General features: G+C 44.0%; 1 protein-coding gene across 20 annotated transcripts in view; it reads right to left on the bottom strand.

Annotated features, from left to right (window-relative positions):
- SNAP91 (synaptosome associated protein 91) overlaps nt 1-18,570 on the bottom strand; it is a 73,181-nt gene extending 54,611 nt beyond the window's left edge. For 17 of the 20 annotated variants that reach the window (XR_008465562.1, XM_054196047.1, XM_054196033.1 and 14 more), the window contains exon 1: nt 17,289-17,750. Coding sequence is in view for 19 of the 20 variants with exons in the window: in XM_054196047.1 (XP_054052022.1) it covers nt 17,289-17,418 (130 nt within the window). In the remaining variant the exon portion in view is untranslated. Of the gene's footprint in view, nt 1-17,288; nt 17,751-18,143; nt 18,266-18,473 lie in introns of those variants that run through there. The other 3 variants (XM_054196030.1, XM_054196029.1, XM_054196027.1) reach the window with 3 other exon arrangements.
- Nucleotides 18,571-27,121: the final 8,551 nt, after the last annotated feature.

Below are 27,121 nucleotides of genomic sequence, written 5' to 3'. Positions count from 1 at the left end.
AGTTTTGAGATGCAAACCCAACGTGCATAGAAATAAATGGCTGCCAATTCTTTGACACCACAACTTAAATCTAAATACCAGTCTTTAAACTCCTTGACTAGCCAACTTTTGACCCAGTCTTAAGACATCTGCAACTTAGTTAGGGAAAAGAAGCAAAGCCAGAGTATGATTAACACCTTCATTAACAAAAAGACAAGCCTGCCAAATTGAGGAAGATCAGTAGAAGGTTCAATAAGGAAGACTGAAGGAAGTTAAGACACCTTAGCTCTTCATGGTCTTTCAAAGAGACCACTAGAAGGTGTGACTAGTTTTGGTGCTTGTTAAACTCATAAGGCAAAAAGGAGAACAGCAAGAAAGTTTCAAAGTCTTCAGAATTTCAGACTACTTCAGTCTCATTAAAAACTACTTCCTGGTTTTGAGATTATTTTTTTTAATGAGAGAGATTACACAACACTTTAAAGCATCTCTCTTATTCCTTTACCTTTTCAGATTGTATTCTGGATCTGGGCAGGGTTTTTTCCTGTTTTGTTTTGGGGATTTTTTACTCAATACTTTAACAAACAGACCAGGGATTCCCCAGTTCAAAGTTAATTATTCACAATTTCCATTTCAGTATGCAGCAAAACAGCAGCAGAGCACAAGACCTCTCTGTTCAGAGGGATATTGGTGCCAGCTTAAGAGCAGCTGTCATTCCAGGTTGCATTAACACATGAGCTGCCTCAGCATCTGAGCTGTGTCACACATTCAGTTCCTAAACTTTGCCAGATCTCTCCAACAGTAACCCCCTTACAGACCTTCCTCACTAATGTTGAACACTACAATAGTCTTCACAAGTTTTTTTTCTTGCTTGTAAGTATTTAAATAATGCCTTGAACCTATAGAAAAGGAAATACAGGACTGTTCCAAATCCAGGCTAGTCAAGAACAGAAAGAAGTGGCTTAAAGAGTTTACAAGCCTCAACCAAAAAAGTTAAATAGGCAAGTAACAGTACAAGTCCTCCCTTGCAAGACACAGAAGTGTATGAGGAAGCTACTACATCGTTGTGCTAACCAATGCAAGAACTGAACTTCCAGGTCTGCAGAAGACTGACCACAAAACAGTACTGGAAAGCAGAACAAAGTTACTGGTTTCTGCTTCTACAATAATTGCTCATGAGAATGTTAGATGATTTTAATATCATTGGCTTTAACTATCAAGCAATTCCAACAAGAGTTGGGAATTTATCTGTGGGATTAAAGTTTACTATCTACTCTTTTCACCCCCACTTTGCCCCATCTCCACAAACATGCATCATAGTTTGGCTTGTAGTAATCTCCCCAAGCAGAACAGCAATCCATGCTGTCTCCTCCCTCCTCCCCAAAAGTCTGCCTCAAGAGTTACTACATCTCACCTTGACCCCAGCAAGCCTACCCTTTATCAAATTCCAGCATCTTCCAGATATTGCCTGTGCACTTTCATGCCTACACCAACTCAACAACCCTAAAGACAATCTTCCACAGAGCACACGCCCTCCAGGTACTATAAAGACTTTCCCAGTAATGCAGCTATAGCCCTTGTGACTACAAACAACTGCTACCCCTCCTCTCCACCCTTACTTCACAGACCTCCTTCTTCCCAAACATATCTCAGACTCGTGAGGATGAATACTTGATGCAGATCCTGAGGTTTGAGAGGTTATGGCAGTCAGTCTTTGAACCACACAACTGCATCCCCCACCAAGACAACTTTTTATACACAATTTCTTCCTCTCTGCCTACTCATAGGCATAGCCATACTCCCCATAGTATTAAGTATTTTGCAAAAGAGAAAACCATTTTCTTCTTCCCTATCAATCACTTGAAGAGTCTGCAGAGAGACAGGGCGGATGACTTTGAGTACCATCAAATTTCTCTTGGAGCTTCCTCCAATTTCTCAATCTGAAAGCTTAATTAGCCTTAGAATCATCTTGTTATCACAGTACTCCTTTTTAAATACAGCAGCACACCACCTCCTATTTCACCAAATACCTGCTTTGAAAAAAAAAGCTGAAAACTACATATACATTGTTGGATTTTATTCCAATGCGCTTTCATGAAGCTTGCATCCCTCCTTCCCCCCCATATCAAGGCAAGATATTTGGCTTTAAGTCATCTGCAAAAACCACCCCGGCTCATTAGCAGTATTAAACCAGTTACATTGTTGGATTGGTGTCCCTTTTGGTCCTTAATGATTTATACATATGGCTTTACTTCCCAAGAGGTTCAGGTGCAGTTCTCTTGGAAAGGGGAAAATAGGAGCCAGACATCAGGTGGTTTTCTACTGGACCTGAAAGGGTGCCACCAAGCAGCTGTCCCCCTAAGTACTAATAACGGGGAAAAAGTGCAATTATACTATGTTAAAAAAAATTCTTGCCATAAGCAACTCCTTCAAGTTTCATGAACTATGAATACTTTTTACTTAAAAGTTCCTAGAACTTATAGCTCCACTGCCTCCAGAGGAGAATAATGTGCATTACCTTTAGCGTTTACACTGGAGTCCTCTTCTGGACCAGTACAACTGAAAGATGACATTCAGGCCAGCTGCCAAAGCTCAAGTTTAAGCAGCAGTCATTGGGGTTTTAAGTATGGCCTTTAAGACTGCTAATTAATTAGCGATGAATATATTTTATGGGCAAAGTCTGAGACCTTACTGACACTCATGATCCAACTATGCAGAAGAATAAAAGCTTTAATTTTACTCAGGAATTAAATATCTGTAACAATAAAGCTGTCACACAGAAGATGGGCTACACAAAAATTCCCTAGTACAAACGTACTAAGGAAAGCAGCTTTTTAGCCTTACACACATGAAGCCAGAACATTAAGAAAAGGAGAAAAGGCCCCATGGTCAAAGAATCCTGCCTGGTTTCTTCCCAATCACAGCCACCACAGCTTTTTCAAGCAGCTTCATTGTAGGAAAGGCCTTAGTTATTAAGCATGGACTCTTTCCCCTGTCCAAAGCAGTTAGAAGCTCAGACTTGAACCTCGTTTGTACAGAATTCACTCACTTTGAATACCAAAGAATTTGTCTCAGGCAAGAATACAAGTTCAGCAAAGCAGGGAAAAGACAATAATCACTGCTCTGATGATCCCTTCCTTTCACCCAGAGATCCCATTCCAAACCCTCTCTCCACCCAAATCCTGCTCCACAACTAGCTCAACAGAAACATGTATTTTTCTGCTCAAAGACAAGAATTGAGCAGTTCTGCTTATGTCGACATGAAACATCCAGTAATTCTGGAGCTAGATGTGCCACTTCTCTATTTTATTGATTTACTGCAAATAGCAGCTGGGCCACGAATCATCACTGTACTGCCTTTTTTTGCACAGCATTTGGTGGACACCAACCAATAGTTATAAGGTTAAAATATAAAAGCAATTGTCTTGGAGAAATGCTATTCCCCATCCTATTGCAATATGGCATCTTAGATGCCAAAATCCAGGGGAGGAAGGAACATGGAAAAAAAAACCTCTACTAATATTACAAGTAGCATTTGACCAACAACTTTGCATAAAAAGGAAATTTTATCCTGCATGGCAAATCTCATCCCTCATTCTACAAGCTATTTCCTTCAGCAGTTCAAACCTGGAAGCCTTAACCAGAATACACATTAATTTTGAGAAGAAATATGAAACTGTGGCCACCAGCCAATCTTCTGCCAAGCCTTCAAAGCATTCATTCAATTTCCTCTAAGGCGCCGAATTGTTCTCTCCAACCATGCAAGCATTAAAGCGACAGTCCCACTGCATCCTAGGTCTTGCTGCAAACAACAGAACAAGCTTAAAGGAGGTATATTGTTGCAAGATTATTGCTTAGAAGGATAAAAGTTGGTAAGATCTAGTTAATTGACTACTGAAACTGTATACCAGGATTCCAGCTGTGGCCTGTGATTATCCTTCCATGAGTTTGAACAACCCCTAACATTACCTGTTGGTTATATCAACTCGTAACTCTCGTCACTTGGCTGTTCACTGGAACATCAATAACAGGATCAACTGCAGCTTTTATTCGGAACAGCACTAGAAAAGTAAGGATTTCATGTTTGCCACAGCAACATGGGGTCACTTACTGTAATCTCTGCACTACAGTAGTTTCTAATCAGCCTTTACATATTGGGCTGATCTTACACTCCAACCACATCTGGCAGATCGTGGTAATCAACCGAGGCATGGTACATGAGCTATATGAGTTGCTGCGCTGTGTCGTTTTTATTCTGAGAAGAATGAACCCTGGTTAGTGCTTTTCACCTCCAAATGATCTACCTTCCTCAGAAAATCATTTCTTGTAATAAACTTGTAGAAGTAAAAGTGTCACTAGCCTATCAACTCTGCCCAGAACAGCAATTCGTAATCCACTATGAATCTAAGCGAGACTGAAAATATATGGGAAGCAGTCTGATGTTTCAGCTGCACTACTCGGCTGTTACACATGGGGAATACACAAAAAAAAAACATGGTGGGGATGAGACAATGTGCAAGCAACTTCAGCGGCATGTTAATTAGCTACAGCCTGTCTGCTAGAAACAGGTCAGTTGAGCAGGCGGCCTCAGCAGCTCACACATCTAACTTTCAATATCCAGGCTATAGTTTGTGTTTTTCCCACTGTCTCTGCCAAATTATTCTAGAAGTCCAGATATTTTGCCAGTGGACTTCATGGGCCAACGTAACCTTCATCAGGGTCAGCCTGAAAAGTAACCAAACAAGGCCAGAGCCCAGGCACTCTGTCAAGCTGACACGCGACCAGAAGCTCAGCATGGGTTGAAATTCTTAACCGGGAACGAAATGCCCACAACTATGCAGATAGTCCTGTTGAAAACACGAACATATCTGTAGGAAAAATAAACCAAGTGTAATGCAAACCTGTCCACACAGTCGGTGCAACACTATGACCTCCTAGAGGCATACTGAAGCAGCTACAACGAACAGCAAGGACTTTTTAACACAGCTACAGTCATTTCAATCCACTTTGTCCTGTATCTTTACCTGTAACACAACAGGAAGACCACAAAGTTCCTAAAACCAGACGGCTGCCTCATACGTGAGTGCTGTGCCTTAAAATAATTGGAGTGGGGTTTTTCTGGGGGGTGGTGGTGGTGCTGGTTTTTTTGTGTTTTGTTTTGGGTTGGTTTTTTTTTTTTTTTTTTAAACACAAATTTACTGATATCCTTCATGATTATATGGAGCTTTACTCTCTCCTTGCCAATAAAAAAAAAAAAAACGAAAGCAAACGTGCAACTCCTTTATGTTCATTCCCCTGTACTACACCAGTTAAATAAGACTCCTTTGCTTCTGCCACACAGACAGGTGAGTTTAAGTCTTAGAATTTTTGAAAAAAAGCTACCACCAACTACCAGTAGACTTTACTCTTCAACACAAGCCTGTAGCCTTTCATATACTGCAGATTACTTCATGTTGCAAAAAAATTCTGTTAAATTCAGTGGAACATCCACCCCAGAGATGGAAGATGCAGTTAAGACTACTAACATTAAACCGACAATCTCAAGTTGCTATCCAACAGTTCGAAGTCACCAAAGCCTCTGGAAGATGTGTTTGCCACTGGCAGTGGAAGTCTCCTATCGAGCTGTTGATGAGTGGGGAAGCTGGAATCCATCACTCAGACTCGCATCCAGACAGCGAAGCTTCACACAGAGTCAGATCACCAGACTGGAACACCGAGAAGTGTCAGTTAAACTCCTGAGCGTGCTACGGAGGTGAGTTTTGAAAGGCAGCTTCTCATAATACTGCTTAAGCAACTTACAACTTCCTGATAAACAAGAGGAAATTCTTTAAACTCACCTATTCCAAACATAGCAAAATTTGCCTGATAATGCTCTTGCCATTCACAAATAACAGAAAAATTTGAAGTTTAAATCAACCTTAGCAAAACTAGAAAGATTCTAAATGGCTTAGAATGAAAGATCAGATCAGAAAGTCACAGGCAAGACTCACATATGAAAACAGCATTCTCTTTCAGATGCCAGTAACAAAACATCACTCATGACAAAATTTACATGTTTTCAAAACACTGGCACACTAGATACATTGGCTTCCTCTGGCTTGATGCCCCTCAGCAGAATGTACATTCTCCTATAAATAGGTTTAGATGAAGCTGTAAAACTTAGATTTAGAGCTACGCGCACAATAACCATACTTTGGATTCCAGAGTCAGGCAGCACGAGCCAAACCCAAGTCTCCATTTGAAAAGGTTAGGTTTTAAAACCCCAGGGTTACTAAAGAACTGATGCAATGATATGTTAAAGTTTGCATCTATATTCGACCTCTATATAATGAGAAAAAGCAGCCTTCAGAGCCAGGAAAGAGGCCAGCTGGCTTCCCCCTTTCATACAAGGCCTACACTCTGAAACGAGAAGTGAAAGGAAGAGTCCCTTTAAAAAACAGTTAGAACTCCCACTTAAGTGCATCTACGTGGGCTCCTCAATTATGTGTAAAGATGCATCCTCTAGCAAGTGCAGTCCTGCCCTGTGGCAAGATAACTGATCACTGCCTTATTCTGAGGACCTTCCTCTAAACTTGTGAACTTGCATACATTTTAAGAATGTGGGCGACAAGTCAGCATGTTTTATTCATGCTTTGAGCAGTCACGTCTTCCTCTCACTTCTATGGAGGACCATTTCAGAACATTCTGTAAGCTATCAGAGAGACTTAAGAGATACAGCAAAACTATGCCAGAGGCACTAGGAGCCTGCCAGGCTCCGCAGGTTAACCGCTGACCATCTGCTATGGAAGCACCCGCTGCCATTGTGTCATCCGCGCTCGTGCCAAGCCAAGAGTCAGTCTGAAGTGATCGACTATCCTGTCAGCAGTCAAGCCACAGTCTTGTCCCACCTCTTTAGGACAGCAATGTTTAAGACAGTTTCTTGAAAAGATATGTTCTTGGGTCCTTTAAATAGACAAGACAAGTAGACACCAAACTCTCTAATCTGTTCTTACTGGTGTTTCACATCTCAGCCATAACCTCATCTCCTAAATACCTAGAAACAACTAGCAAAGAACATGGCTTTCTTTTTCATTCCTTCTTTGAGAAAGCAAAGCCACCTTGGCAAAGCACACAGCTCAACTGTTTTGTTAGAGCTCTGTGGCCCAACTACAACACAGGAGTTCCTGCCAACTTACTTTCTACCTGTGGTAATTTTGCATGTTGGCTTATGACCAAGAAAAGCGTCAATTGCCACGAGTCAGACCCAAGCTGCAAACACGTCCTGTCAGCAACTTGCAGCTCACAGTACATGTGAGAGGCAGGGTGTGCTCTCCTGGTGGCCTTCAAGCATGATCATGCCTATGTACTCGCAAAAATCTCCTCTACAGGAAATATCGTAACACTTTTGAGTTTTATCGATAGCTAGAAAAAACAGACTCTAGGAAAGCAACCAACTGACACGCTGCCTCAGCTGAAATGGCTGGAGTACAGATTACAGAAACGCACATTAGCATGACACCAGGACTCTTCTGCATCCGACCCCTTTCGTTAAACTAAGTTAAGATACAGACAGAACCTAAAACAAAGCAAGAGATCACATTATCCTGGGCAGGGAGGAGGAACAGAAGGGTATTTAGACTTGGTTCTTCCGGAAGTCGGTGGTAATACAGTGCACTGCCGTTTCCCATACTGCACCTATGACTAAGCTGCAAGCCTCAGGCAGTCAGTGGATGCACCATTTGCCAGCAGCCTAGAAAACCCTGTTCTAGTATTCCACCTACATTCACGGTGACATTTCAAGGCTGATGTCCAATACCTTTTGTGGCTCTAGTCCAGACTGCTGGTGTATTCCCTCTCCTTGTGGGCTAAACTCTCAACTACTTCAGCAAACGTGTTTCACAACCTAAAGAGAAGAATAAAGCCTACTGGTTATCATCTATGACTGCTGAATATACCTCTGAGCCCATCCTTGCAAAGCTTGTTTGGTATCAATTTTCATCATTTTCAAGCTGCTCTGCAGAAATAAATGTGATCAGAATAGCAAGATTAAAAGTATTAAAAACAGTTTTAAGGGTCTAGCATGCGGTTTGCAAGACTCCAGAAAAAGCAGGCTTAACCATACTCCGTAAAGTGACAAGCTAGCCTCTGCCAAGTATTCCAATTGCCTTCTAGCAATTGCCAACATCTGGTTTATTGAGCTTTTATTTAAGCCACCAAGCTCTCATCCAAGCACAATTTCGGCCAGCAGGAAAATCAAGCAACCATGCAGAGCCTGAGGGGGTGGGATGCTCTAATATCAACTTACCAATGAAGCCTCACACTGCAGTCTTGCTGGTACTGCTGACTCAGGGGAACAAAAGTACTGCTGCAAACCCTGTGCCACAGATCACTGCCTGCAAAGCTACTAGGAAGGCTTCTTCCATCATATCATGTAGTTCAGGGTTCAGCCGTTCAGCCCGTTCTTTTGGCACACTAGACGTCCTGCGCTGAGATTCAGACCCTGACTTCCCGGCTTGCTTTATTCATTGCTTTTTATTTTTCATGGTATTTGAAACCCCTCTCTCCAAGCCAGGCAGAATATCATTCCTAATCTGCATGGCATGTGTTGAAGTTTGGAGATTCAAGTTTCACCAGACACTCATTGCTGAGACTACTGTATTTCCCCTAGGCACACACCACAACGTGTGCTGTTCCACCCTTACCCGCATCCTGATCTGTGTCTTGAAAAGAAGCTCCAAAAAGCAATAGGACACATTAACTTAATGATACTGTTTGGTACCACTGACTCATCTTTAGACCATAGTAAGACTAAGGGAAGGGATGTAATGTCATCCCCTCTACCTCCAGAAACACCGGGTCCAGCTCCTTCAGCCATACCACGTGTCCACAGCCGACTGAGGAAGGTCTCCCCCTGTCTTTTCTTTGGGAGCAAGGGGAATATTGGGTGCACATGGCAACGTCTTGGTAGCAGGGGGAAACTGTGCAGCTGTGACCTCTGAGAATAGGCTGCCAGGGATATCTGTTCCAGCATCATGGAGCACCTCCTGCTCCACGCTGGTGTTCATTCTACCGTTTCTCACTTTTTCCCCTCCTCCTCCTCTGCCTGTCCAGTGTTCTCTGGCCTTTCCTAGAGGTGCCACAAGCTTGGTGGACGGGCTCAGCTGTGTCCTGTGGTGGATCCATTGTGGAGCTCATTGTGTCTGGCATGGAGCATGCCCTGGTCTCTTCTCAGAGGCCACCCCTGCAGACAATACCTTGCTGTGGACACCCAGTACCAGGGGGAAGGTAAGTAGGGTAGGGAGAGCAAAGTAGTCCTGAGTATCTTGAACATAGGCAGAAAAATACCAGAGGCACGTATGCCCCTGGTTATTATCATTTCTTCAGAAGTGGGGACTAAAAGAGCAGCAAATTTTCCTCTTTGGCTACCAATTTCTCCATCCAGCAAGAAGCAGGTAAGCTGAATGCATACAAAATGCTTTACGCCCTTCAGAGTTATCCTGAACATCATCTACTTTTAGGCACCTCAGAGGTTCCTTCATGGGGCACAGACATAGAAGCATGGACAGACCACATCGACAGAGCACCTTCTTGTAAACTTCACAGAATTCCTCACTAGTGGCACAGACCCAGGTTAAGACACACACAAAAAGGATGGAGAATTTAAAAGCCAGGCTGGGAAATCAGAGGTGCAGATCAAATCAAACCACAGGAAATCAAACTGCAATTGTTTTTGTTGTTTAAAAGATGTTCACCTGCTGCCATCCAGGATCTAAGGGAATAACACTATGAGACTTATGAAACATATTCAACTACTAAATAGAAGCGATTAGAACTATGGATGGTCACTGTCATCTCATGAACAAGCAGCCTCAAAGAAAGACATGGCTACTCCATTACCAAGGTCTACTAATGGAAGTCAGTACAGCAAACAGACCTGACTCGTCCTAGAATGCGTGATCCATGACCTTGACGAAGCACGTTTAACAGAAGGATCTTGATAACTATTGAAAACGGACTAAGAATACATGCCTTCAGCTAAGGAAAAGCCAAAGGGAGGGAGGGTAGGACTAGTCAATCTAGCTTTATCAAGTTACACCTTTTGGAAGAAAGAAAGTTTAATATTACACTGTCTACCCACTCTTCTGTTTCCTCATCCTCCCTTTCCTTAGGCATTGTACCATAAGAAGACTTAAACACAGAATAGTTCAGAATCACAAGATCAAGTGATTCTGCCCATGTTTCAACCTTTGTATCTGAATGTGAATTCAAACTTCTACAAACTTCTTTCAAAGATTGAAAGAACATTTGAAAAATTAGTTAGCCAGGTCTTGGCTTAATTAAAAGGGCAGCCTTGTCTTGGTATTACACATGCCTTAAAAACAGTATGGGGTGGGGAGGGAATTGAAAGTTAATGCCATTGAAATATGCAAGATCAACTAATCTAAAAAGCCTTCTTATTAGCTTCCCTTACCCATGACAGACATTTCTACTTCTATTCAGAGATCTACACACCTCCAAATGAAGTGAGTCTTCAATATTGTTTTGGGAAAGGACATGGGAGAAACCCACAGAAAGAGAGAGCTATTCAACAGAGACTGATGACAAGTCCGTACACACACAAAAAAAATAAATGTACTAATCCAATGAATTAAAGAATAGAATTGCTTGCTTGTATTTCTTTTTCTTTTCAGGTGTGAAAGAGATTCACTGGGGGGACAAGGAAGAGTCTGTAATTTAGAATATACCCCAGCTGTGACAACAAAAATCAGGACACTGTATTACAGCTGATCTTCAATGCTAACTTTTAAACAAAGTCACCTCTCTCATATGTGAAAATGGTGACAAATTGCTGCAATACAAGATACAGCGAGACATACAGAAGTAGTTTCATTAGTAAAGTGTGAAGGATTGAGCCCAGTTTGTACAGGGATTCCGTTCTTGGCAACTTTCTTGAAGTTATTTCCACCGCTGTAAAGACAAAGTGTCACCTGGACTGCAGAGCAATGCAGCACTTGTACGTCTGCGCTACTCCCGCTAGGAAAGGGCCCCATGTGCCAACACACTTGGAACACTCCCCAAATCACTTCAACAGCAAACCGGCAAAATGGTATCCAAGTTAACCTTAACAGTCACCGAAGCCTAATGACTCAAGACAGCTCCACTGGCCCCCATCTCTCCCAAAAAACAGACAGACATATTTCTCAGGAATCACGGAATCACGGAATCTTCAGAGTTGGAAGGGACCTCTAGAGATCATCTAGTCCAACTCCCCTGCTAGAGCAGGGTTGCCTAAAGCACATCCGTCAGGGCTGCATCCAGGCGGGTCTTGAAAATCTCCAGAGAAGGGGACTCCACAACCTCCCCGGGCAGCCTGTTCCAGTGCTCTGTCACCCTCACTGTAAAGAAGTTTTTCCGTGTATTTGAACGGAACTTCCTATGTTCTAGCTTGTGCCTGTTGCCCCTTGTCCTGTCGCTGGGAACCACTGAAAAGAGCCTGGCTCCGTCCTCCTTAAACCCACCCTTTAGGTACTTGTAAACATTAATCAGGTCCCCCCTCAACCTTCTCTTCTCCAGGCTAAAGAGTCCCAGCTCTTTCAGCCTTTCCTCATAAGGGAGGTGCTCCAGTCCCACAATCATCTTGGTTGCCCTTCGCTGGACTCGCTCCAGTAGTTCCCTGTCCCTCTTGAACTGGGGAGCCCAGAACTGGACACAGTACTCCAGTTGTGGCCTCACCAGTGCAGAGTAGAGGGGGAGAATGACCTCCCTCGACCTACTGGCCACAGTCTTCCCTATGCAGCCCAGGATGCCATTGGCCTTCTTGGCGACAAGGGCACACTGCTGGCTCATGGATAATTTGCTGTCTACCAGGACCCCCAGGTCCTTCTCCTCAGAGCTGCTTCCCAGCATGTCCGCCCCTAACCTATACTGGTGTTTGGCATTCTTCCTTCCCAGGTGCAGGACCCTACACTTGCTTTTGTTGAACCTCATTAGGTTCTTCTCTGCCCAGCTCTCCAGCCTGTCCAGGTCACGCTGGATGGCAGCACGGCCCTCTGGAGTGTCGGCCACCCCTCCCAGCTTGGTATCATCAGCAAACTTGCTGAGGATACACTCTGTCCCCTCATCTAGGTCATTAATGAATATATTGAACAAAATTGGTCCAAGTATTGACCCCTGAGGGACACCACTCGTTACAGGCCTCCAACTGGACTCTGTGCCGCTGATCACAACCCTCTGGGTTCTGTCACTCAGCCAGCTCTCGATCCACCTCACTGTCACCTCGTCTAGCCCATACTTCCTCAGCTTCCTAATGAGGATGTTATGGGAGACAGTGTCAAAAGCCTTGCTAAGGTCGAGGTAGATGACATCTACGGCTCTCCCCTCATCCAGCCAACCCGTTATAACATCATAGAAAGCTATCAGATTGGTCAGGCATGATTTGCCCTTGGTAAATCCATGCTGACCACTTCCAATAACTTCCTGTTCCTCTATGTGTTTGGAGACGACATCCAGAATGAGTCGCTCCATTACCTTCCCAGGGACAGAGGTGAGACTAACCGGCCTGTAGTTCCCTGGGTCCTCCTTCTTGCCTTTTTTGAAGATTGGAGTGACGTTAGCCTTCCTCCAGTCCTCAGGCACCTCTCCTGTTCCCCATGACCATGAATGAGACAGATGTTTCTAAGACTAACCTGTGGGATCTAGCAACTTTATCTTTACTGAGCCTAGGAAAACCATCTAACCCATTGGTTTTGGTCAACAGCACTTCTGTTTCAACACTGGAGACCACAGTGATTCAAGCTTGTTAGGTCATCCCCACAGTTCACAGGAGAACGGCAAAACACTGCAGGAAAAAAAGTTTCTGCGTGAACAAAATACAGACAACGGACCTGCAGCTCAGTTACCAGCATGAATTAAACTATAAATTTCCTTTTAGAGCTGTTGTTTGTCAGCCACATACAAATATGAAAAATTATACTTGGGATGTAAAGATGTTACTACAGATCCACAGGTCATCTCCACAGCCACAGAAAAATAAAGTCCTGATCTTCATCTGCTTTGTTTCCACATTTCATGAAAATCTCCCAGCTCCTGATCAGGCCTCTAGAAGGGCCTTCTACCTTACAAGAATTATTTTGAAGAAGTAGGAAGCACCACATGGTCTTTTTAGCATACACACTCCAGAACTTCCTCCTGCTGCAAAGCAATTCACTCAACAAAATAAGCCAAGAAAAATCCCAACCATTTTGATCATTTTCAGAAACAGGAACTTCTTATGACCAACTGCAGATGCAACAACCTCACTGGTTTCCAATCCACTTCCCTAAATGAAAGCTTGACGGTCTGTTTCTGAGTGAGATCCTTTAAAAAAGGAGCTGAGTTCAGATCTACCTATTTTTCCCTCATCTATTGTATGTTTTAACATTTGAAAGTCAAGTTATTTCCCTTCACCGAAAGCTTCTCCCTGTTGATACCATCAGAGTCACACCCATTCGAGTTTGGAAGCTGCCTTTTACTTGCCCCACACAATTAAACCCTCAGTGAAGCCTTAACACATCTTTCAGGACAATTCTGAGAATGAAACTTCTATGCTGTGCACTAGGATTGCCCTCCCAGTTGAATTACCACAGCCCATATACCCTTAACACAGTCCATGTATCTCCTTCACCCACTCTGCAATGGCCCTTCTCACTGCAGTGAAATCAAGATGCTAATCCCCACTTCTCCGTGGAAATGCTCTCCTCACTCGCTGTATCTAATTGTAATGTATTTAACACAACAGTTAGCTGAGCGAGATAAAGTCACCACAATGATACGGCTTCGAGACGACAAGTTTGGGAAGTCCAAAAGGGTCAGAGCTCTTAATGTGCCAACGGCAATGGCTTGCCCCAAACCATGACAGCAACCTAGATTTACATTCCTTTTCTCCCTACAGGGACTTGGGAAATGCGTTTATTGCCATCTGACACGACTTCCTGCAGTTACTTGAAATTGACTAGTATGAGAGCTGGAATTCAAGAAAATGGTAAATCTTAGTAATGAGTACATGATAGCAACCTAATAATACTCAGTACTTCTTTACCTGACGAGCCTGTGCAGCACCCAGAGTCCATGCCAAAGGACAGCCACTATCCCAGAATGGTAGGGGTTGGAAGGGACCTCTAGAGATCACCTAGTCCAACCCCCCTGCTGGAGCAGGGTCACCTAGAGCAGGCTGGACAGGAATGTGTCCAGGTGGGTTTGGAGTATCTCCAGAGAAGGAGACTCCACCACCTCTCTGGGCAGCCTGTTCCAGTGCTCTGGCACCCTCAAAGTAAAGAAGTTTTTCCTTATGTTCAGACAGAATTCCCTGTGTTCCAGTTTGTCCTGTCGCCAGGCTCCACCGAAAAGAGTCTGGCCCCATCCTCCTGACACCCGCCCTTTAGAGATCCCCTCTCAGTCGTCTCTTCTCCAGGCCAAAGAGACCCAGGTCTCTCAGCCTTTCCTCGTAAGGGAGGTGCTCCAGCAGCACTACGCGCTGTGCAGCATCCATATTAAAGCCCGCACTTGTAAGCTATGCAAGTACAGAAAACCACACAAAGGTAAACACTTAGCAGCTTGGTTTTTATTCACAGAAACGTTAATTCTGTTTTCTCCTCCCTTCCTCACACATATCCCCTCACACCCAAATCATGCTTTTTATTCCTCAGAGCAAATTCCCTCTAATTAGTACTCACTAAAAAATCCCAAACAACAACAAAAAGACACCCCACACCGTCGTCACCTATCATCTTTCTGTAACCCTCTGGAACTAATACCTTCTGCAGAAAACAGGCGAGGACAGGCATCATTGTGTCCCATCCTCATAGGACTACTTTAACTCATATTAAATAGTTGATCTCCACTTAATTTACAAAGCCCATCTGCTAAGAGGGTAGTGGAAGATAGGCTGTGTGACGTGACACCTGGCCACTAAGACACTAAGTAAAATTATGGAGTTCCCCAAGGACACAGAACCCCCACGCCAATGCTAGAATTGCAGCCCTTCATAAAGCATCACTCCAACCATTTCTCTGTGGTACCTTAAGTTTTAATTGTTTAAATCCTTTGCACCTTGACTGAAAACTTATCTTAAGGCATCAGCAAGCTTTACCTCTCATTCCCTTCTCCACATCTTCAAATGCTACTTATCCCACTTGAAATGCCGTCAGCCACGTGGCTCAGAGCTACCTCCACCTAGCAGTACCTCCTGCCTGCATGGGGGTATTACTCTTTCAGAAGATGAACTTATAATTTACTCTCTCATTGCAATATATAGGGCTGATTTTAACATTTGTTTACAAGATATACGTCAGAGTTCAAGGAATTGCTTAACAATTCGTAGTTCTGAGGAGATACCTCAGGTTTAAGAGCCTGAGAATATTTTTCCTTCTAAAATACAAACTTAATTTTCATTTATAGTCCACAATTTTGAATGTGCATATCTCCCACTGACAAGATTCTGTCTTTAATGATACCAGTTAGTTAAACTCTCAATAGCTTGGAAAATAGAAGGAAAAACGATCAGGGGTGTATCTTCCGAGGAAATAATAATTTCTCTTCCTCTTCTGTGTCTTACATGCAGGTGGGTATGAAATTGCTTGGAATGCTACCGGCTTCAGTCTCTCCCACGCTCATTTTCTGAAGTAGTAATATTAGCACCAATATCCAAACACAATCCCTTTCCAGACCTTAATATAGCAGTGGTAAATTATTCCTGCCTCACTTTAATCCTGCCTATTCCAGATAGTGCTTTTATTTTTATATATATACACACATACACATATGTGTGCTTAAATATATATTAAAATACACACGCAGAGACACAACATGCTTTTAAACATGAGCTAGGCTTTTTTTTTTTAAGCTAAAGCTTTTAGTAACAGATACAGTAGGACTGTCCAGACACAGCCTACAGATTAAGAAGTGTCGACAGCTACCAAACAGCAACATAAGATACATCGATAACCAAGACGACTTTTTAAAATATACAAGAAAACAAGAATACATGGTATCAAGACACTGATCTATTTAAACAACTGTTTAGACTCAAGTCAGTCTTCAATCAATACTGCTTACATCAGCATCTCTTAGACATATATACAAGAGTATTTAGATATACTAGAAGACCAACCTGCTGTTTGCCACTTTAAGGGTTAGCTATGAAGTCATTAGCACTGAAATCTGGAATTACTTTCCAGAAGTAATACTACCTCATTTTAAGAAATGCAGCAGCATCAGATTTGTACTTACATGCACCTGCACCAGCATTACTTAGTAACAACCAGCAGCCAAGAAACTGCTTGGTATAAAACCTGCTGATCTTTACTTGAAAGTGTTTCTTACCATGTCCAAAAAAAAAATAAATTGGAAAAACATTTAATTTTAGACATTAAAACCTGCTGCTGATCTACTGAGTTCAGTGCTGGACAGAGTTACTACTGGTAAACAAAACCAATTAACACCACGCAATTAAATTCTTTCACCATTCTACTCCTTGGTGTCTCCAAGCAGGGACTGACAGTTGAGTGGGCTGACAAGAAATAAAACTGTCAAGACAAAACATCACTAGCTCATTGTTTTTCAAGAAACGTTTTGACTTCAACCTTGTTTCATGCATTAACTAGCTAATGCCCGTCCAGAATAGATCCTAAATCTTTGAGGCAAAGCTACAGCCATCTTCAATGAAACATGATGCAAATCATCAGGCAGCTCATGAAGTTGCTCTCTGATATTTGGGACCTCAGCAGCAGCCATTAAACTCTCCAAAGGCTGTCTCCAGTCTATGGCGTAGCCTTATCCAACTGCCTTGCCATTTACACACACACCACCATCTAAACCTCTTCAGAAGTCCACTGTGGAGGCGGCTACACTCCTACCAGTGCTTGGCCAGCTCCTGGCGCAGCATTTATGGCTCGGTCTAGCTTAATCCTGACTGAAGCAGGCAGCAACAAGCGCGTGTCCATTTTGCCCCAGGTCCAATTCCCTCCCCTCTTTCCGACCCCCTGCTCCACAAGGCATGTTTGGCACTGCCTTCCTGGATAAAAGGCAAGAGGTCACGGCGGGGGGGCGGTGAAAAATGGCCGAAATAGTAGTATTATGCAATAAGAGAAGAAATGCAATAATAACTCATCCTGTCCTGGAGATTTCTCATAACCCTTAGGGTTCGCAAGCTGGATTTACAGCAAGCGTGGCAACCAGAGGGCTGAAAGGTGCCCCGAAGAGCCCAGCGGGTAGCCTCCTCGGCCCTGGCTCTTTGCTTGGGGACACACACACACACACACAAAAAAAAAAAAAAAAAAAAAAAAAGGGATGCTCACAGTCCAGGTGCTTTTTCTTGGGCCCCATCACTTCATGCGTGGTGGCTTTGCAGACGGCTCTGGCTACGGCCGATCCCGTAACGCTGTACTGAGCAGCTGCGATGCGATCTGTCAGCGTCTGACCCGACATCTTCGCTGGCGTGCCTGCTGCTGCCTGCTCTGCAGAGGCGGAAAAAAAGGGAGGGGGGGGGGAAAAGGAAAGAAAAAAAACCAACAACAAAAAAAACACAACACGGGAGGGGATGGGGAGATTCCGGGTTTATCGCCGAGGGGAGGGGGGGACACGGCACAGACACACAGACACACACACACAGAGCCACACGCACAATGGTCCTTCAGGCAGCCCGGCCCCTCCCGAGGCGCAGCCCCCCCCCCCCCCCCCCGCCCTGTTGTATAAGCCTTTGCCTCGCTAGAAGCCGCCTGGGGCAAAAATAAAGGGTATTTTAGAGGCTGCAGGGAGAGGATGAAGGGGAAATAATGATGGTGGCAGAAGGAGGCTGCACGCAAATAACGGACGAGCCCCCGGCGGGAGGGGAAGGAAGGAGTCACCCCCCCCGGCCACCCCTAACCTGCCCCGGCAGCGCCCGGCCCGCGGGGGCGCCGCCGCCGCGCCCCGGCCCCGCCGCAGCGCCCGCCCCGCCGTCTCCCCGGTGGGAGATTATGGCACCGTTGCGCCATGTTATTCCCCCACACACACCGCCACCTCCCGGCCCCGATGGAGAACCCCCCCCCGACACACACACACACGCCGGGAAAACGGGGCGCCGCTGGATGCGGCGGAGCCCAGCGCCATGCAGCATCCCAGGGCGGGGCTGGGGGGGGAAGAAGGGGATGAAGCGAGCGCCAGCGGCCGACCTGTCAGTGCGTCCTTCCCTCCCGTCCTCCTCCTCCTCCTCCTGCCGCCGCTCCGGGGAGGGCACCGCCGCGCTGCCCGCTGGCGAGGCGCCCCGCGGCGCAGCACCCCCCCCCCCTTTCCCTTTCTTTTCCTTTTCCTTTCCCCCCTCCCTCCCCCCGGCCCCGGTAGCCCCAGGTGCGGGGCGGGCTGCCCCCCCCTCCCGCCGCGGCCGCCGGGGATGCGCTGGGCCGTCCACGCCCGGCAGCCGCCGCTGCTGCTATTTCCAGCCGGCGGCTTAATCCTCCCGCAGCCTAATCCCCGCGTACTGCCGCAGCAGCGCCGCCCCTTACCCCGGTGCAGAGGGCGGGACGGAGCCCAGCCGAGGCGACCGCCGCTGCCGCCGTCGCCGCAGGTCGGTGGCCCGGCGCAGTCAGGTGACCCCGCTCGGTACGGCCTGGCCGGACCCGGTACCGTGGGGCAAAGCCCCCCCCACCTCCTTCCCCCCCGCCGCGCCTCTTAAAGGGGACGCGGAGGCCCGCCCGCCCGCCTAAGGTGTGCGGCGAGGCGCGGTCCGGGTCGCCACCCCAACCCTGCCCCGGTCGCCTCCCGGGGGTGGGCGACCGGAGCTGCTCCCCAGGTGAGTGCCGTCTGGGGAGGAGCCGAAGCCACCGATGCTTCTTCCCCTTGTCTGCAGCGCAGTCCTGTCGTTAACGCTTATAACAACGCAGCGAGGGACCCCAAAACTGCACGTACAGGAGATCTCTCCAGAACCTTTCTTTGGTGTTGTTACCGAAGATACCCAAAATACATCCCCAAAGGCTTTTCTTTCCCTTGTCTAACATACCCTAAAGGTTTTGGTTACAACGCCGCGATGACACATTGCCACAATTTTATTGCGTGATTGAAGCCTAACAGTGATCTGCGGAGCACTGAGAAATGTGGCACACATATATTACCATAAATCAGCTGAACTTAGTTTTGGAGTAAAGTGATTTAAGTGGGTGGGGTCTAAATGAAATGGTACTGGTAGCAATTACTCCGAGCTGCTGTTAGAACAAACTTCAGAAGACGATGTAAGCGCCTGTTATTAATTAGCCGGAGAAAACAGTATGTGCAGTCAGTATTGAAGATTAGTGCATCTGAAGTGATAATTGGGTTGCGTTGCGTACAAAGACGTACAGCACCATTTTCATTTATTATGCCAGGAGCAGAATACTGACGAGGGATTGTGGTCTGTGACAGTATGAAACAGCAGCTTTTTTACTATACTTTTTCTTTTTTTTTACTATACTTTTTCTTTTTTTTTTTACCTGACAACCAAGAGATTTTGAAGTCCTAGGTAGCCTGAAAGCTTGAGAATCCTGTTAAAACAATGCTCAAAAGTTCAAGTTACTGTTTCTATGGAAAATCTCTTCCAAGACAAGTTCAAATGGTGCCTGTGTCCATTGCAGAAAGGTGTCTGAATTTTCAGGCTTTCAATATTGGTTAAATCTCCTTGGTTTCTGCAGAGCAGATAAAGATATTTGGATTTCTCAAACGCAGTGTTTGAATATGGAGAGGGCTTTCATTTCAAAAAAGACATAAAGTATATGTTAGTAATTGCTAACAATGAACATCAGAGGTCTGCAAACTTTAAATGTTCCCATAAGTGAGACTCGTATTCCAATAGTGAGAACATGTGTAACCACACATTCGGTAACAAGTGGCAAATGAATAAATGCTGGAGTTGCACAGAAAGATAATATAACACTGTGTTCTTTAGCACTGTTATAGTCTGCAGTTCAAGTACAGATAAATTTTAATAATATTTAGAAATCACGTTTCATTTACCACAGAAATGTTAAGTTCCATTCCTAGAAATTTTTCATTAACGGAGTGATTTGGGGGAGCTCGAAGCATGTCTTAGCAGAGGCACACAAACAGTTTTCCCCCTGTAGTTCACAGTCAGTTATTGGAGTGATGGTGCCAATTGATTGCAGAAGTAAGAAACAGTTCGGATCTACAGATACTTCATGTTCCATTACTGGCATTAGGAGCGACTCTGAACTCTTCTTGGTAACACTGATGGGAGTTTAGAACGGCTTGACTTTCCAAAAGACAAGAGGTTTAAGTGGTATATTATAGGGAAAAAAAATACACAAACTGTTTTGGAGTTCACTGGTTTCATCCAGTAGCTTCACTTGCCACAAGCAAGACAGTTTTCAACTTTATGCTAGGCAAAGTATTTAATTAGTGATGCAACTTTTTATTAATGTCTAGTGTACATCTTCTGAGCCGAGATTAATGTGAAGGTCTGGATACTTTCTGAACTAGTCCATATTGCTATCAGCACTTTGTGTCACTGCAGTTCTCATCTGTGTCACCAAAAACTACATGATCGTTGATACTCAGCTCATTTTATATTTTCATATTGTCAAAATATTTAAGCAAAAGGTAAGTCAGACAATTTGTACTATTGCCTTAAAATGTATCGTGAACTGAATTTAAATGCAAAGAACAGAGAGATCCTCCAGTATTTTGGTTATAAGCCAGCAGGTTGCCAAGGCATGAGGTGGAGTACGCAAAGGAACACATTGCAAGACTGCAATTACAGAAGCATTTTTAAGGTGTTAATTTATCTGCCATTACTTGCATATTCAGCAACAAATAACCAGTGTCATGAATAAAAACCACTGTAAAAATTTGTCTTATTTACATCTGTATTGTGTTTGGTCAGTACTGCTCTACATGGGGCTCCTCTTTATTGCTTGTTGCAGTCAGTGCGTGGACTTCCATTGACCGCTGCATACAACGATTTTATTGAGCAAAACCAGGATCACTTAACCCTGAGAGGTTCGAGAGGTATTTCAGACAAATATCATTCTCAACAAGCACGTCGTCGGAATTTCTGGTGCACTGTGATCTTTCTGAAAACCTAAGACGAGAAGAAAGCATCAGTCCTCTTAAAATTCAGAGTAAAGGGATGTGATCTACTGAAGCTGTATTGCTTTTGGATTTCAAAACAACCACCATCCCCAAGAAAAACCCCAACAACTCCACAAAACATGTTTGTAATAAAAGCCATACAGGAAAAAGGAACCGCCTTGAATAAGGCAAGACCATGGAGGGAGCCGCCCAGGCCTAAATAGACAGAGGCTTGGGGTTATCATTTGACAAGGTGCTTTTAGATTCAGTCCTGAGAAGCTGCCTGGTGTGGTGGCTCTGTGAATCCCAGGTTCACAGCTTGGCTGGTGAGATGCACTGGGAGGTCTAGACAAGGGACATATAAGCAGCTGGAAAGGGTTCTTGCTGTTAAGAATAACCCACAACAGTGGTTTTTTTCTCGACTGTTTGTAACTGTGCTTTCAACTTCATAATGAAGGCCCTGAAGGAGAGAAGATAGATTAATGACAAGCTGAACAGTCATTTTGAGACAAATGCTCAAAGATAATTCTTAACTGATTTTGAAATGAGAAAGAGTTGGCCTCCAGGCACCCGCATGGAGGGAAGGAGGCATGTCTAGAAGCCGATTCATCACACCTCACACTGGAATTATGCACCACAGATGCCTGTGTCTCAGGTCATGTAAACCATGTAGGACTCGATTTCCCGCACTTTAAGTTTCATTTTTCTCACCGTATTTCTGCTTTTTTTTTTTATTATTTGTTTGTTTACCAGTTTTTACTCTCAGATCTTCCGGTTCTTCAGGCAGCTTCGATGCCCTTTCCTCCTGCTTTCATAGCCCAAGCAGGGGTTCAGCCCCTGTTCTGTTCATGCCCAGCGCTGTTGCTTTGCTTCTCCCTCTTGTACTTAGGGCCAGTGGTACAAACAGAGCTCCTGGAGAGGCTGGCTGTAACCATAGTGATAGCAGCAGTCCTGGACGGATCTGTTTAGCTCTGGAAAGGGGGAAGAAAGGACTTTTCAAAGGAGGAGCATCCTCCTGACTTCCTATTAGGTTGATGGAGCCGGATAGGTAGCAGTGTTCTCCCCCTACAGCACATGCAGCAGAAGTTGCAAAACACCAGTAGATACCCAAATCATGCAATACCCAGGAGTTTCTATGCTTCTGCTGTTAAATATAAGTTCATCGCTTGGTCTTGTGTGGCTTCTGTCCACAACAATTCATTCACCCTCCTTAATGGCAGCTGTTCCAGTAGTTCCTTTGGTTACTGTGATAAAAAGCACCCATGAGAAATTAGAGCAGTGCTGTCAATTTTCCCATCAGAATGATGGCCCGAGAAGCACATGTGGTCATACTTCTCAAGTGGACTATTCATTAAATTTTGGGAGACCACTTGAATTACTTGTCCTGTGTATGAATCTAAGAGAATAACAATACACAATGGTAAGGGTACAGGCTAGGAGGTGTGAGTATATACTCTTACAGCCCATAGGAAAGGACTTTTCTGTGTTCATGAAGAAATTAAAAAATTAAAAAGGTAATTTAGATAAGGGAGAGAATTAATATGAGGGAGAAAATTATACAAATATAGCTAACAGGCTCAGGCTCTTTTACTGTTCCCTACACCATGTCACACCAAGGTCACGTCCTGCAGAATAAAGAGCGATTGGCATATAGCAAACTTAGGTGGCAATTGCCACGTGTTGTGCTGTTCTGTACAGAGCAACCAGGTATGGTCCTTCCCCTTATCCATCATGCTGGTTCCCGCAAGGACAACCTTAAAATCTCTATAATCTTGGAGATCTCTGTTGTCTGATGCATTAGTGGACTCAGCCACCCACGTCTCAAGGATAACTTTTGCTTCTGGAGTAGTTTTTGGCTTGGGTCTGGCAATAACACTGAGGTTAATAGACCAGAAATGGGACAGATGGACACACGTATCAGAAGTGGGACAAAAGTCCTGTAATCATGAAAGTCAGCACCCGTGAAACTCCTCACTATTTGGTATTGATTTTGGTCATTAATTTTCTAATCTTGGTAGTGCCTCCAATGCAGAAGTCTGGAGTCATGAAGTATATTGCACTTCTGCACAACAGGCTCAAGCTGGGCTCAATTTATTTTTTTTTACCTTTTCTTTTATACTGAGCACTAATCTTACTCTATGGATTTGTTTAAACGAGTCTGTGTACCAAAAGCTACCTGACTTGCTGCTTCTATAGGTAATGTGTATTCTAATATATTCAATGTAGAAATAGCAGCTTTATATGGATATTAGACAGATGTGAGAATTAATTTAAGGAAGTCCACAGGTCAGCTTAAATACAAATATTTAATATTCTGTTGAAGCTGCTGATAGTGGGAAGGGGAACATCTGTCAAATAATTTAGGTGAAGTCATGCTATGCTTCACAGACATTAGCATGAAACAGATTTGCAGGAGTATATAGAAACAGATAATTTACCACTAATTGACTTTTAAAATGTATTACTCATTGACTAATTGACGGTCCTGTCTTTGAACACAAAGTAACTCTGAAGGCATTAATCACAGCTGCATCATTTCCTCAAAGAGGGAAGGACGCTGCGTGAAATGAAGTCCAAATATCATTTCTCCTTGTGCCACATTTAACAAGAAATTGTGGTCCATGCAACAAGCAACGGACTTTTAACCTACCTTGGCTTTGTGGTCATTACATTTTTCTATGCAAGCAAAACCCAATTTTTGGGGGGTAAAGGTGCATTATTTTGTTATTCGTGCAGCATTTTGCTGCCAGTGGTGAATTGCTGTTGTATTAACAATTGCGGTAATTATATAATTGTAATAACTGTGTTTTAATCTAACTGTGGTTTTATTCTGGTGGTGGCCAGCATGGCCAGGGGTGCTTCATTGACTGGCACTTGTCCAGCTTCTGTGTGCTCTGCCGGTGCAAGGCTTACGCTGCTGTAGCTTACCCTGAGGGGAAGCAGCACAAGTGGCTGAAACTAGGGCTGAGAAGCAGTTAGCCGCGATCTGCAAAGGAGAAGTGCTCTCTAGGCTCTTGCAAAAAGAAAAGCCTGTCAGGAGAAGGCAGTTTCGGTTTTTGGCTGTGCCAAATCAGTAAAGCATAGCTGCCATCCTGAAGCCTAAGCCTGGTCTCTCACCTACTTGTCTGGCTCTTGGCAGCAAATCTCGGCGGCAACTTGTCTGTTTCTGTAGAAGGGGGGCTGCCGTTAGACAGTAACTTTAATGCGCTGAATACTTTTCAGTAAATTATGTGCATTTACAGCATGTTTTTATTTTACTTGTCGTGCAGTATCTGCAGGAGCTGAAGGACAGAGAATGCTGGGCAAAAGCCATTAAGACAGTGGGCCTTCAGTCAAGGCCAGGAAGGACGACCCACCTCCTGTTCATGAACTCTGCCAGGTGTCGTGAACTGTCCGTTTGAGCTCTTCGGCATCCTAGAAGCAGGTTTTAACCAAGTAAGAACTTGGTGTATTGTAGAAAGAAGCTGAACTACAAGGAAGGTGTTGCTGGGGCTCAGCATAATGCGTTTTCCTCACAGTCAGTGGAAGTGTGGTACCATCCAAACTTCAGGACCGAGCTTTTGACCACATATCACGTGCCCCGTCTGCTGCTGCTCTAGGCTCAGAAATACATGGCTGTACAGTAAAGTGACAGCAAAGTATTGTCAAAGTCTGCTAAGAAATTTCTGAAGTTATAATTTCAGTGACAGATTTGTTCAGCAGAGGTTCAATAGATGTCAGATACATGTCAAATAAAAGTAAAATTTTCAACCCAGAAGGTAAAATAAGTTTTAAGCAAAAAAAGATAAGCATGTGTTTAATAGGGGAGGGTGGTTAAGGTTTGTAATATGTCATGACCAAATACAACCTCTGTTCACTTGAAAAGAAGCTGGATTAGGCAATTACATACATGAACATATGTTAAAACTTATATTGTATGTATATCACAGTGATGTTCTATGTTTTTAGCAATACTTAATCCCTAATCTTTTAATGGTTCTGGTATTTTCAGTGCACATTATAATTTTGCTAAGGCCTCTGACCGTAAAGTTCAGTCTGCTAATGTAAGACCAAATTCTTCAGCTATGCTTTATAAGTGGTAGCATGGCTGGTATGGCTTGGTATGTTCGCACTTCCTACTCTTCCAGGCTTGAAGTTGCTCTTCAACCGAATCTGCCCACCCACAGGAGGACACTTTTGATTGTACTGGCCTCCAGTGGCAACCTAGGGGCTGTTTCGGTGCTGCAATGTAGTCAGTCAACTCCTTCTTCATTTCACATGTTATACATTTACTTGGTCTTGCACAATGTTGACTGCGTCACAACCATATAAAGGACTAAGCCCTTCTGATTTTGGATTGCTTGGTAAACTGGGATCATTACCAACACTTTAATACAGTCAAGTGTATATATCTAGAAGCAAATCCTATAAGATTACTTGCTGGAAAGCTTTTACTCTGAAAAAGGATTAGGGGTCATAGCAGGCAAACAACATATTTGAACTTCCAGTGTGATGCTCTGTGGAAAGACCTGGTCAGACTTAGGACTTTATAATCAGATACCACCAACAGGAGCAGGGTATGGCATGGATGACACTGGCACTACCAGACTGCTTAAATTTGGATTTTCCTGTTCTCTTTAAAGAGTTTTGAGAAAATGGACTAGAGTCTTAGGAGGCTCTTTCTGTCCTCTTGATAGAGAGGTGCATTTATCTCCTCACGATAGACACACGGACCGTGGCTGTAGGCTGCTTTCCACAAAGGGGAAGAATTTTTCCACTTCTCCAAATTAGCTAAATCATTTGATAAAAGAGGAATCAGAAGAGGACAACTAATTTTCTTTGTCAGGAGCATCTGTAAGAGGTAGGATTTTATTTCTGGCATATTTTTTTTCTGCCCAGCTGTAGTTGCTGCTACTATTTCTGCAGAGGGAGAGACACGCACCCTTTTGCACAGGATGGGTGGTTCAAGCTGCCTCCAAGCCAAAAGACAGACTTTCTACTGGCTCTCACAGGTGCAGGACTGTACTCAGGTTGTTTGCAATCTCCAGTCCTGACAGAGAACTGGAATGAACAGTGACAAATGTAAGTTCCCTTGCCCATTCCTCAGCTCACTGTGTGGCCTGATAATGATCACTTACGTGGAAAAAAACATATATTCCAGCACAGGAGGAACATTTGCTATTCCTATGTTTGCACACACACCGTGCAGGTAAATATTTGGCATAAACGTTGCCCAGAGCAACCCTGATGCTCGCTGCTGCTCTTCCTTCAGTAGTTCTATCCAGCGCACGTAACGGGGCCATGTTTGCTTGCCCCATTTCTTTGTGGGCCTCAAAATGTGCACTGAAAATACCAGAACTATTAAAAGATTAGGGATTAAGTATTGCTAAAAGCATAGAAAAATACCAGTATGATATACATATGAGGGCATTCCGTTCTTTTCTTCTATCTTCTGGTTGTGAGTTGGTTTTCTCATTTCATCAAAGCTGCTTATACTTGAATAGAAATCCAGAAAAGCAGTGCTCAATTTCTTGAAAATCAGGACTATAAAACAGAGTCATGGATTTGGCACTGGGTAGATAGATGAGTTAATTTTATTCTTAAGACCAGGGTAGGAATGTTTCCTCATAGGCTATCACAAGAGAGCGTAATTTCCGCAGCAGGTGCAGGACCTGACTTTAGTTAGTAAACTAAAATACTACTTAAAGAATGTGCATCAAAGTTAATTTCTCCTTCAGTTTTGTCCAGTTGGGTGAGAACAATGTTGACTGCTCAAAATATACAAAAATATACCAAATAGGAAAAGAGGTGCTTAAGCACCGTCTTTACCTAAGCCCAATTGTGTTTATCCTGCTGGTGCCTCTCAGTCTAAGGGGAAAACAATTACCTGTTAATTACTTTGTGTTCAGAAAAAGAGCCAAACATTTCCTGATGCCTAGGAGGAGAAGGAGACCAGCATTATTGAGGTTTTTCAACCTTTGTTTAGCTATCTGATGAGACAGCCTGTTTTCTAGAAGTGCTGAGTGCCAGTGCTCTCCTTGAAAGTGATGGTACTATGAGTATCTTGCAGCTCTGCAAAGTGTTGTTGTCGGGTTTCTAAGATCCAAAGGTTGAC

This window comes from Rissa tridactyla, chromosome 3, assembly GCF_028500815.1.
Source record: "Rissa tridactyla isolate bRisTri1 chromosome 3, bRisTri1.patW.cur.20221130, whole genome shotgun sequence".
Taxonomy (NCBI): Eukaryota; Metazoa; Chordata; class Aves; order Charadriiformes; family Laridae; genus Rissa; species Rissa tridactyla.
This window is presented reverse-complemented; position numbering and strand designations above follow the sequence as displayed.